Source organism: Malaclemys terrapin, chromosome 2 (genome assembly GCF_027887155.1).
Source record: "Malaclemys terrapin pileata isolate rMalTer1 chromosome 2, rMalTer1.hap1, whole genome shotgun sequence".
NCBI classification, from domain to species: Eukaryota; Metazoa; Chordata; order Testudines; family Emydidae; genus Malaclemys; species Malaclemys terrapin.
This window is the reverse complement of record NC_071506.1, coordinates 279,193,993-279,206,227: the sequence shown is the minus strand read 5'-3', so window position 1 is coordinate 279,206,227 and position 12,235 is coordinate 279,193,993. Positions and strand designations below refer to the sequence as shown.

Sequence of the window (12,235 nt, the reverse complement as noted above, 5' to 3'; positions counted from 1 at the left end):
TTGAATGTGGGGATTTGGGTTGGTTGATTTAGGAAGGAGATGCCATACAAGCTCCATAGTTAAGGTTGAAATTTCAGGCAAAGTGGGTGAGACATATAGCTAATACTGCCTCAGGAAACAGAGCTGTCAGTTTCTCCGTACCTTCGCCTTTAATAGTCCCTGGATGGCATTGTATCAGTGACAGGGTTTATCCTGTAATTCCTTTTCCCTCGGCAGAGCCCGAAGAAGTGTTTGCAAACAAGGCGAAGGTGCAGAAGGAGGTGAAGGCTGTCCTGACAGAGAGCGCCACCCTGAGCCTTGAGGTGGCCCAGGAAAAGTCTGAAGTGAAATGGTCCAAGGACGGGAAACTGATCACCTCCAGCAAGAAATTCAAAGTGGACTGTGAGGGCAAATCCCGGCGTCTGGTCGTGAAGCAGCTTGAGAAGAAGGACGCTGGAGAGTACACCTGTGAGGCCGCAGGCCAGAAACTGACCTTTAAAATTATCATCACAGGTGAGAGAAAGAGGTGTTTACATTGGTATTCTCTTTGTGACCTGCCATTTTGATTTTCACCTTCAAATATTTTGAGTTAATTTGAACGATAGAATATTATTTGCTGTTTTATTCTGAAGACTTGAACTGAAGACAGAAGGGGCCCGATCCCTAACTAGCATAAATGAGCAGTGCTGTCTTGTCCTTAGTGTGGCGATGCTGGTTTATACCAGCCGAGGATCTGGTCTATTAGGGGGATTTCAATGAGTTTGGAGTTATTTTGCGAACGGACGCCAGGGTACAAACAAGGACTGCATTTGGAGGGGAGGCCCAAATAATAACCATGGGGTGTGAATCCGCTTTCACTTAGACTGAATTTACACCATTGTAACTCCACTGATTTCAAAGGAGTTACTCCTGGTGTGCAGACGTATGTGAGAGAAAAATCAGACCCTCATTTTATGAAAACATGAAATTTTATGTTCTTGGATTTTGAGATCATCCAACAATAGAGACATTGTCTGATTTGGAAGGGACAACTGCATGCCTAAGTCATAAGTGCAGTTATCGCAATGGTGGCTGGGTGTGAGTCTAACTGATTCATGGCATTCAGAAATGCCGATGTGTGAGCAACAGTGTTCTCAAGTTAGATGCACATTTGATCAAGCCCATTGTATCTGTGTAATGTTCACCACGTCATTCGTTGGGTCGGTGATCAAACCTAAGACCTCCTCAGCTAAATGAGGAGGTCTACTGTTCAGCTAAAAGGCACATCTGTCAATCTGTAGCTGGCCTAGCCACCACTAGAGGGGGACAAAGTGCCATTCTGAGCTGGCAGGGGTTACATATACAAGGCACTGTATTTCTTCTGGAGCCTTTCATTTCTTCTGGATGGTGGAACATCAGCAACACCTGATTGGTGGAAGGAGAAGTGCTGCATCTGGGGCTTGAATTTAACAAAATGTGGCCCATTTCAAAATGGCATGAAATGTGACACAGCTCAGCTAATGAACTTTACATTGTGTTGGGAATATTTTATGCAGCTCTAACTGTGCATTCAGTTTTTAAATCGCTTCTCCCCCTTGCAGAGCCTGAAGAGGTGTTTGCAAACCAGGAGAAGGTGCAGAAGGAGGTGAAGGCTGCCCTGACAGAAAGCGCCACCCTGAGCTGTGAGGTGACCCAGGCCAAGACTGAAGTGAAATGGTACAAGGACGGGAAACTGATCACATCCAGCAAGAAATTCAAAGTGGAGTCTGAGGATAAATCCCGGCGTCTGGTCGTGGAGCAGGTGGAGAAGAAAGACGCTGGAGAGTACACCTGTGAGGCCGCAGGCCAGAAACTGACTTTCAAGGTTATTGTCACAGGTGAGAGAGACGCTTACTTTGATTTGTTATTTTATTGTCCACTCTTCTGGGAACGTTTCTTTGTGAGTGATGGGATGTTAAATAAGCAATATATGATCCTCTAGCACTCAGCTATAGCAGTGTGCAACTAGGCCTTCTGGGTAGGTGTAACTTCAAGCTCATTTGTAGTCCCACTGCCTTCAATGGGATTGCGTCTCTGCTTTAAAGTTATGCATGTCATAGAATCCTAGAATATCAGGTCCTGCAGTAGCTTGCTGAATGGTGGTCTTGGTGAAATACGAATTCTGTGAGATTTGGCGTTTGGGTTCAGATGAACATCCACGTAGCTCAGAAGCTCCTCTGAACGTAAGAGGATTTATTTGAGTCTCTTTCTGCTATTTAGTTATGTTAAAATCTCACAAAAACAGACTCTCTCACAACACTTCTGGTGCTTCCTGCTTTTGGCAAGGTCAGCAGTACAGTGAGAATAGGCCATCTCATTGCGCTCTGGTAATTTTCGATCTATTTGCTGTCTGAACCAGAAAGTGAAAAGTTGCCTGTGGTTTTTTTTTTCTTTAAATAACAAAAAGTGGACAGAAAAGGTTGGGTTGGTGTTTGGGGCAAAGTTTCTGTTCCTTTTTTTTAATCTGAATTGATTTAACGAGCACTATATTCTGCCACCATAGTTCCCAAACTTGCCAAACATTTTCTGTGTATTGTAGGGGCTTATTGGATCTTATCCTCACTTCTTGTATCATACCTGTATTCTAGCTTGTAAGTGACTGGAATTGTCCTGGGAGTAAGTCAGGACCAAATTTGGGTCATCATCTTGTGTTTATGGCATTCCACTCTTTTGCCGTGAAAATGATGGTAATGATTGTAACATCGTTTCAGCCTTCTGACTTGGCTGCAGGGTTAAGTAGGAGGTGCAGGTGGAGGGTGTGAGATCACAGGTCACTTTTTTATTTTAGATAAGGAAATCTTTGGTGATTAGTGAAGGTGGGAGAGGGATATTATGACAGATTATAAACATGAGACTGAGAGGCAGAAATTGGCCAAGGATCATATTACACTCTTTGAAACAAGAGCTCATGTTAGCCTCCTGTGGTGGATCATAGGTTTTTTTTTTGAGGGGGGGGGGGTTGTTTTTATTTTAAAGCCAGGAGCTAATTGGCATTTCTTACTGCACACAACAATGCAATACTTCCAGCAAGAAGCATTGATTGTTTGCATCTATGTACACGAGAGAACTCCATAGCTTTAGCCCAAAGGTTTTTCTCAAGATGATGGACGATGAAGTGCTTCTGGCTGAAATACCAGCGTTTGCATGAGTACATACTGTAACCTTGGATGAAAGCCTAAGGATTTTCCGCTACTCAGGGCTTCTGGCATAAGGCTGAGACATGATAGGTCTGTTTGTGTAAATGGGTCTGGTGGTGAGCATAAGGGATTCCGACGTGCTAGGCTCCGCTCTGCTCTGCTGCTCTCTTGCTGCATGACTGTGGGCCAGTTACTTAACCTGTATGTAGCTGAGTTTAATCCAGCGGGAAATGGGCATGTTGATACTTTCCTACAGCACAGGGTCATTGTGAGAATTAATTGGTGTGTGTGAAGGGTTCTGAAATCCTCACATGAAGGGTGCCGATTACCTACAAAGGTTCCTCTAAATGTTCTGTGCTTGCTGCTAGGAAGGATGGTGCAGGGGCTAAGATGCAAGCCTGGGACTTGGGCAAACCAGGGTCAACTCTGCCATGTGAGGCTAAATACATAAAAGATTATGAGCTACTCAGCCACTGTAGTAGTGGGGGCCAGGTAAGTAGCTTAGGTACATTATTGACATGTCTTACAAGCACAAATTAGTTGAGTCTCTGCAACCTCTGTGAGATAGGTGGTATTATCTGTATTTTACAGATGGGGAAACTGAAGCACAGAGAGAATAAGGATGTGCTTTTGCTCCCATTGAAATCAATGGGAGATTTGCCATGTACTTCGATGGCAACAAGTTTGGCATCCAAAGTGACTTGCCCAAGGTCACAAGGAAAGCCTGTGGTAGAGTCAGGAGTGGAAACCAGGTCTCCTGACTCCTCCACCTGTGTCTTAACCCGAAGATCGTTCTTCCCCCTCATCTCTTGGTATTAATTTGTGGTGACATTCAAGTGAATTCACCAGAGAGAATTTGTGAGAGCAAGTGCCAGGCCTCTCAGGCAAATCGAAACAACTGAAACCCGCAACGGGGAAGAACTCCATCACTTAAAATTGAACTCCATACATCTGGGGCAGGGCCTGTCTCTTTGTTCTTTGCTTGTACAGCCCCTAGCACAGTGGCGTCCTAGCCTCGGACTGGGACTTCTAGGCTCTACAACAAAGGTGCCCAACCTGCAGGCCCACACGGCCCACCAGAGCATTTCATAAGGCCCACGGCCTGCTTCAACCCAATATACTAATGGCTGATTCATTAGCATTTTGTTGTCATGTTTACAACATTTTAGTTTACGCAAGTGTATAAATAGACAATATTGTACTTTGAAACAGCCTATCTAAATACATACGGAACAAGCTGAACTTAAAATATAAATCAATACAGGTGCCTTTAAATCTTATTAAAATATGTAGAATCTGTTTGGCCCGCACAAGGTTGTGCTTAGGTTTTAGGTGGCCCTCCTGTGTAGCAAGGTTCGGCACCACTGCTCTATGATAACACAAATAATAATGATCTGGAATGACATGAATTGTACATATTAGCGGCAATGTTGGGTTTGTATTAGCACATAAAATCCTCTCCCAAAAGTCAGAAGACAGGGTCCAATGGGGACGAATTGGCCCAGAGGGATAGAATTGTTCTTCCTTCAGGGTCTTTGCAGAGAAATGAGCATACCCATAGATGTGACACAAAGAGCCTTGTGGCTCTTCTTTCTTGCGGAGGGTCCAGAACACGTCAGCCATCCTTTACCCACACTGGAAAATCACTCTGTGCCTAACCTTTCAGGCCAGATGCTTATCAAACACACAGTGAACTTAGAGGGCTCTAATTCCAAGAAGAAGCAGTTGACATTTTGATTTACAGCTGCCGTGGGAAGCTCTGCATGCATCACATATGACAGGATTATATCCCATCCATTCTAGGAGCAATGGAAAGAACCATCTAAATAATTGACAGGCCTGGCCTCACAATGGTGAACAGCACTGGATATCACCATGGCCCAAGCTCTGCAAAACTAGGTGGTTTCACATAACAGGCATTTCTGCGAATATGTCTCATGGTTTCAGTCTGGATGGGTCTGCCTCATCCCTTTTCCACCTGTGTTTTGCCTTGAGCTTTGGGTTTGAAGCAACTCAATATTTAAAAGCGCCGCTTGCTTAAACCCACCCTATTTCGCTTGATTTCCCACTGAAAAAATGTGAATTTGGGTGTGTGATCGGCGTTGGCCCACCTACCCGCTAGGGGGCGGTGGGGAGCTATGAGGTCACTGGCCGGCCTGGGTCACGCCCCCGTCAGCGGGGAATTAGCGGCGGGGCGGCCGTCAGCCAGAGTCAGTAGCGCGCCCCTCAGGCAGGGGAGCGCCGGCTAAGGTCAGTAGCGCGCCCCTCAGGCAGGGGAGCGCCGGCTAAGGTCAGTAGCGCGCCCCTCAGGCAGGGGAGCGCCGGCTAAGGTCAGTAGCGCGCCCCTCAGGCAGGGGAGCGCCGGCAAAGGTCAGTAGCGCGCCCCTCAGGCAGGGGAGCGCCGGCTAAGGTCAGTAGCGCGCCCCTCAGGCAGGGGAGCGCCGGCTAAGGTCAGTAGCGCGCCCCTCAGGCAGGGGAGCGCCGGCAAAGGTCGGTAGCGCGCCCCTCAGGCAGGGGAGCGCCGGCAAAGGTCGGTAGCGCGCCCCTCAGGCAGGGGAGCGCCGGCTAAGGTCAGTAGCGCGCCCCTCAGGCAGGGGAGCGCCGGCTAAGGTCAGTAGCGCGCCCCTCAGGCAGGGGAGCGCCGGCAAAGGTCAGTAGCGCGCCCCTCAGGCAGGGGAGCGCCGGCTAAGGTCAGTAGCGCGCCCCTCAGGCAGGGGAGCGCCGGCAAAGGTCAGTAGCGCGCCCCTCAGGCAGGGGAGCGCCGGCTAAGGTCAGTAGCGCGCCCCTCAGGCAGGGGAGCGCCGGCAAAGGTCCCGGCGTGGCTCTGCCGGGTAGGGGAGCGCAGGCCCACCCTACACCACTGCGCTCCAGCCCAGGGCCCTGACAGTGGCAGAACGAGGGTCCCACCACTGGGTCAGCGGGGTCGTCCCGCTACATAGACTCACCACTGTGCAGCTCTGTCCCTGGGCTACTTCTTACCCGATTGCTCGCCCGAATCCCTCTGGTCCCGTGAGTGCGTCGGGGTAGTCCGCTGCTGGCAGCTCCGGCTCCCCCTCAGGCTCAGGCTCCTCCAGCTCCTCTGGGTACTCGGCTGCTGGCAGCTCCCGCTCCCCCTCCGACTCCTCCAGTTCCTCTGGGTACTCGGCAGCGGGCAGTCCTGGCAGCCCCAGTCCGTCCTCCAGGTGAGGTTTCCACAGGTCCAGGGCCTCCCCTGGTGTGGCAGCAGGCTCTGAAGGGAGCAGCCCAGGGTCTGTGTCTGCCTCCCTCCCTGGTGCTGCCCTAACTGAGCTAAGGGCCCCGCCCTTTATACTTCCTGTTCCACCCCTCCCCTTCCGGGGGGTGGAGCGAGCTTGGGCTGGCCCCGCCCACTCAGGCTGAGGGAAAGGCACTTTACCCTCAGGTTCGGAGGGAAGCCACCCTGGCTCCCTACATACCCCACCCCTCAAATCCAGCTCCCGAACCTCGGAGCTGGCGTCCTCAGCCTCCCCCAGACGGGAGAAAAAGTCCGCGTTGGCGTTGTCCTGTCCCGCCCGATGGCGGATCGTGAAGGCGTAGGTTTGTAGTGTAAGATACCACCGCTGCAGGCGGGCATTCGCGTCCTTCATCTTGTTGAGCCACTTCAGGGGTGCATGATCTGTAACCAGTATAAAGGGGGCCCCGAGGAGGTAGTAGCGGAGAGCATCAACTGCCCACTTAACAGCTAGGGCCTCCTTCTCCAGGACGGAGTAGTTCCGCTCCCGGGGGAACAGTTTCCGACTGATGTAAACAATAGGATGCTCCTCCCCGTCCACCTCCTGTGAGAGGACCGCCCCAAGCCCCACGCCGGAGGCATCGGTCTGGACAATGAAGTCCCGATCGAAGTCCGGGCTGAAGAGAACGGGCTCGCTAGACAGGCGGTCTTTGACAGTTTGAAAGGCCCTCTCGCAGTCGTCAGACCAGCACACTCTACGGGGGCTATCTTTGGTCAGGAGTTCTGTCAGAGGGGCCGTAATGGTTGCAAAGTGGGGTACGAACCGCCGGTAATAGCCGGCCAGGCCCAAGAATTGACGTACCTGCCTCTTCGTGGTTGGCGCCTGACATTCCTGGAGGGCTTGAACCTTCCCGATGAGGGGGCGTACCTGTCCCCGCCCCAGGGTGTACCCCAGATAGGTGGTTTCTTCGCGCCCGATTTGGCATTTCTTAGGATTGGCTGTGAGGCCGGCGGCGCGGAGGTCCCGGAGAACAGCCGCCACTTGGTTGAGATGTTCCTCCCAGTTGCTGCCATAGATGACCACATCATCCAGGTAGGCGGCGGCGTACTTGGTGTGAGGTTGCAAAATCCGATCCATCAAGCGCTGGAAGGTTGCTGGGGCCCCATGGAGGCCGAAAGGCATCCGAGCAAACTGGTACAAGCCTGACGGGGTGGCGAACGCAGTCTTCTCCTTGGATCAGGGTTCCAAGGGGATCTGCCAGTACCCCTTGGTGAGATCTAAGGTGGTGATGTAGCAGGCTTCTCCAAGCCGGTCAAGGAGCTCATCGACGTGGGGCATTGGATACGCATCAAACTTTGAAATGGCATTGACTCTCCGAAAGTCAATACAAAACCGCCGGCTCCCATCTGGCTTCGGAACCAGGACGACAGGGCTCCGCCATTCGCTCTGGGAATGCTCGATAACACCCAATCCCAACATGGCCTGGACTTCCTCCTCCACAGCCTCTCGCATTCGCCTAGGCAATGGCCAGGTCGTCTCTCGGACCACCACCCCGGGGTCGGTCTGGATTGCATGGTAGGCAAGCGTAGTCTGTCCGGGCTTCGTGGTGAAGGTCCTGGGGAATGCCTTCACTAGGCAGAGGGCCTGTTCCCGCTGCTCAGCCGTGAGCGTCTCGGCTAGCTGGGGTTCCCCATTATCAGACTCTTCGGGGGGTTGCGGCCCAAGGTCTGGTTCAGGTGGGTATGGGGCAATTAGTAGTCCTTCCCGTTCCCGCCAGGGTTTTAAAAGATTCACGTGATAGATCTGCTTTCCCTTCCGGTGATCAGGCTGCCGGATTTCATAATTGACAGGCCCCACTTGGCGAAGGACTTCATACGGGCCCTGCCAGCGGGCAAAAAGCTTTGATTCCTCCGAGGGGAGCAGGAGGAGAACTCGGTCCCCGGGGGCAAATAATCGGACCTGGGTGCCCCGATTATATTGCTGCTCCTGACCCCTTTGGGCCGTGGTTAAGTTTTCCCTCGCGAGTTCCCCCGCCCGGGCCAACCGTTCCTGCAGCTGCAAGACGTATTGTAAAAGGCCCTGCGTTGAGGATGGTGTATGTTCCCAAGTTTCTCTCAGGAGATCCATCACTCCGCGGGGCCGTCGCCCATAGAGGAGCTCAAATGGAGAGAACTTCGTGGAAGCCTGTGGAACTTCCCGAACCGCCAGTAGTAAAGGGGGAAGTAGTTGATCCCACTGACGGAGGTCCTGGGTGGGGAAGCGTCGCAACATTCCTTTCAGGGTTCGATTAAAACGTTCGACTAACCCATCCGTCTGGGGATGGTAAACTGAGGCCTGCAGCTTCTTAATCCCCAGCAGGGCACATACCTGACGGAACAACTTAGATGTGAAGTTGGTCCCTTGGTCAGTAAGTAACCCTCGAGGGAGGCCTACCCTGGCGAAGATCTTCACGAGCTCTGCCGCAATAGTGCGGGCAGTGATACTCCTTAAGGGGACAGCCTCAGGGAAGCGGGTGGCGTAGTCCATCAAGACCAGGATGTATTGGTAGCCCGCCTGACTTTTCGGGAAGGGTCCGACCAGGTCCATCGCTACTCATTCAAATGGAACGCCCACAGTTGGTAATGGAACTAGGGGGGCCTTCCGGATCCCGGCCGGGGCGGCGCGTTGGCAGTCCGGGCATGACCCACAGTAATCCTTCACTTCGCGGTGGATGCCGGGCCAGAAGAACTTGGCCAGGACCCTAGCTGCGGTTTTCTCCGGTCCTAAATGGCCTGCGGCTGGGATGTCATGGGCTAGCTTTAGGACCGCCCGTCGATGAATGCGGGGAACCACGAGTTGGGTCCGGACCTCTTGAGTTTGAGGGTCCCGCTCCACATGGTAGAGACGATCCTGGTCAAGCTCAAATCTAGGCCATTGGGTAGCCCGCTGGGCCTCCACAACCTTCCCCTCTACCCGTGCCAGCTGTTCATAGGCAAACCGGAGCGTAGGGTCCTCCCTTTGGTCTCGGCTAAAGTCCCGAATGTCCACCGGGGGGCCCCCTGTCTCCTGGCCGTCCTGCCTGGGTGAAAGGGATGGGTCACCGTCGGGGTCGGGGCTCCGCCTGGGGCCTGGGTCCGTCGCAGAGGAGGCTCCCTCGAATGCCTCTTCCGGAGATAGGGACCGGAGCAGCTCGACGAATTCTGGCCAGTCCCGGCCCAGGATGATTGGGTAGGCAAGGGACGGGGCCACCGCCACATTCATTACCTGAGTCGCCCCGTCTACCATGAGAGGGACCTGCACGGTGGGGTACGGTTTCACATCCCCATGTATGCACTGTATCCGTACCTCCCCGATGATCTGCTCGGTGTCCGGGAGGAGGGACTGGCGGACAAGAGTCTGCCCACAGCCCGAATCAATTAGACCCACCACAGGTGTCCCGGCGATGCTCATGGGGGCTGTCAATTTGGCCGCGGATGGTGTGCGGGCCCGGCTCTCCCCAGTGTACACCTGGCCAAAATCGCATTCCATCGCCGTACAGTCTCGTTGCAGGTGGCCGTACTCACCACACCGAAAGCAAGGTCCTACCTCTGTGCGCCCCGGCCGTGCCGGGTCACCCGGGTGGCCGCGGGGTTGGCCTGGGTCCGATGGACGGGCCAAACGTCCAGACGGTGCGGGTTGTGGGGCCTCGGGCCGTCGGGGAAAAGTAGTGCCGCCGCCGTTTGGTCGTCGGGCTCGAGCGGGCACACTGACTTTGGGGGTGGACCCCCTTTCCGGCTTCTGAGCGCCGGGTCCAGAGCTTGGGGGTCGGGCTGTCGGTCCTATTGGGGCCTCGGCCTCTAGAAAGTTCTCCATAAGTGTGACTGCTGCACTTAGAGTTTGAGGTCGGTGCCGCAACACCCACGCCCTCCCTGGAGTCGGAAGGATGTGCACGAATTGTTCGAGGATGATCTGTTCTGTCACCTCAGCCACAGTTCGATGCTCGGGTTGTAGCCATCGGCACGCTGCATCCTTTAATTCCTGTGCCACGGCTCGGGGCCGGGCCCCCGGGGGGTACAGCTTTCCCCGAAACCGTCACCGAAAAGTCTCCGGGGTGATGTCGAAGGCATCCAGGATAGCCGCTTTTACTCTGGCGTAAACACGGGCTTCATTGTCTCGTAGCCCCCGGTAAGCCTTCTGGGCCGGCCCCGTTAGATAGGGGGCAAGCAGGGTTGCCCATTGGTCCGGCGCCCAACCAGCTACTGCAGCAACCCGCTCGAAGGTCACCAGATAAGCCTCTGGGTCATCCTCAGGCCCCATCTTGGCCAGACGGACTGGTGGAGCAGGAGGGTTGGGGGTGGTCACCCGCCCGGCTGGGCTCCACCGGGGCTCGGACACAGGGTGGCAAGTTGCTGGAAACATTGAGTCTGTTGTTCGCGGTGCTGGGCCCCCAAGGTTTGAAGCAACTGCTGCTGGTGGGTACCCAGCTGCTGTATGAGTTGTTGCTGCTGCTGCTGCTGAGTCTCGGCCAGCACCTTGATAAGCCTTTCTATCTCCATCTTCTGTTTAGGGGCTGTCGCTGCCTCCTTGCTCTAATCCCTTCCGGCAGGGATAGGGGGCGCTGCCCGCATTCTCCACCACTTGTGATCGGCGTTGGCCCACCTACCCGCTAGGGGGCGGTGGGGAGCTATGAGGTCACTGGCCGGCCTGGGTCACGCCCCCGTCAGCGGGGAATTAGCGGCGGGGCGGCCGTCAGCCAGAGTCTGTAGCACGCCCCTCAGGCAGGGGAGCGCCGGCAAAGGTCAGTAGCGCGCCCCTCAGGCAGGGGAGCGCCGGCAAAGGTCAGTAGCGCGCCCCTCAGGCAGGGGAGCGCCGGCAAAGGTCAGTAGCGCGCCCCTCAGGCAGGGGAGCGCCGGCTAAGGTCAGTAGCGCGCCCCTCAGGCAGGGAAGCGCCGGCAAAGGTCAGTAGCGCGCCCCTCAGGCAGGGGAGCGCCGGCAAAGGTCAGTAGCGCGCCCCTCAGGCAGGGGAGCGCCGGCAAAGGTCAGTAGCGCGCCCCTCAGGCAGGGGAGCGCCGGCAAAGGTCAGTGGCGCGCCCCTCAGGCAGGGGAGCGCCGGCAAAGGTCAGTAGCGTGCCCCTCAGGCAGGGGAGCGCCGGCAAAGGTCAGTAGCGCGCCCCTCAGGCAGGGGAGCGCCGGCAAAGGTCAATAGCGCGCCCCTCAGGCAGGGGAGCGCCGGCTAAGGTCAGTAGCGCGCCCCTCAGGCAGGGGAGCGCCGGCTAAGGTCAGTAGCTTGCCCCTCAGGCAGGGGAGCGCCGGCTAAGGTCAGTAGCGCGCTCCTCAGGCAGGGGAGCGCCGGCAAAGGTCCCGGCGTGGCTCTGCCGGGTAGGGGAGCGCAGGCCCACCCTACACCACTGCGCTCCAGCCCAGGGCCCTGACAGTGGCAGAACGGGGGTCCCACCACTGGGTCAGCGGCGTCGTCCCGCTACATAGACTCACCACTGTGCAGCTCTGTCCCAGGGCTACTTCCTACCCGATTGCTCGCCCGAATCCCTCTGGTCCCGTGAGTGCGTCGGGGTAGTCCGCTGCTGGCAGCTCCGGCTCCCCCTCAGGCTCAGGCTCCTCCAGCTCCTCTGGGTACTCGGCTGCTGGCAGCTCCCGCTCCCCCTCCGACTCCTCCAGTTCCTCTGGGTACTCGGCAGCGGGCAGTCCTGGCAGCCCCAGTCCGTCCTCCAGGTGAGGTTTCCACAGGTCCAGGGCCTCCCCTGGTGTGGCAGCAGGCTCTGAAGGGAGCAGCCCAGGGTCTGTGTCTGCCTCCCTCCCTGGTGCTGCCCTAACTGAGCTAAGGGCCCCGCCCTTTATACTTCCTGTTCCACCCCTCCCCTTCCGGGGGGTGGAGCGAGCTTGGGCTGGCCCCGCCCACTCAGGCTGAGGGAAAGGCACTTTACCCTCAGGTTC

General features: G+C 55.4%; 1 protein-coding gene across 3 annotated transcripts in view; it reads left to right on the top strand.

Moving 5' to 3' along the window:
- OBSCN (obscurin, cytoskeletal calmodulin and titin-interacting RhoGEF) overlaps window positions 1-12,235 on the top strand; it is a 308,809-nt gene that overhangs the window by 80,458 nt on the left and 216,116 nt on the right. For all 3 annotated transcript variants that reach the window (XM_054016662.1, XM_054016661.1, XM_054016659.1), the window contains exons 21-22: window positions 217-492; window positions 1,560-1,835. In XM_054016662.1, the coding sequence (XP_053872637.1) occupies window positions 217-492; window positions 1,560-1,835 (552 nt within the window). The remainder of the gene's footprint in view (window positions 1-216; window positions 493-1,559; window positions 1,836-12,235) is intronic.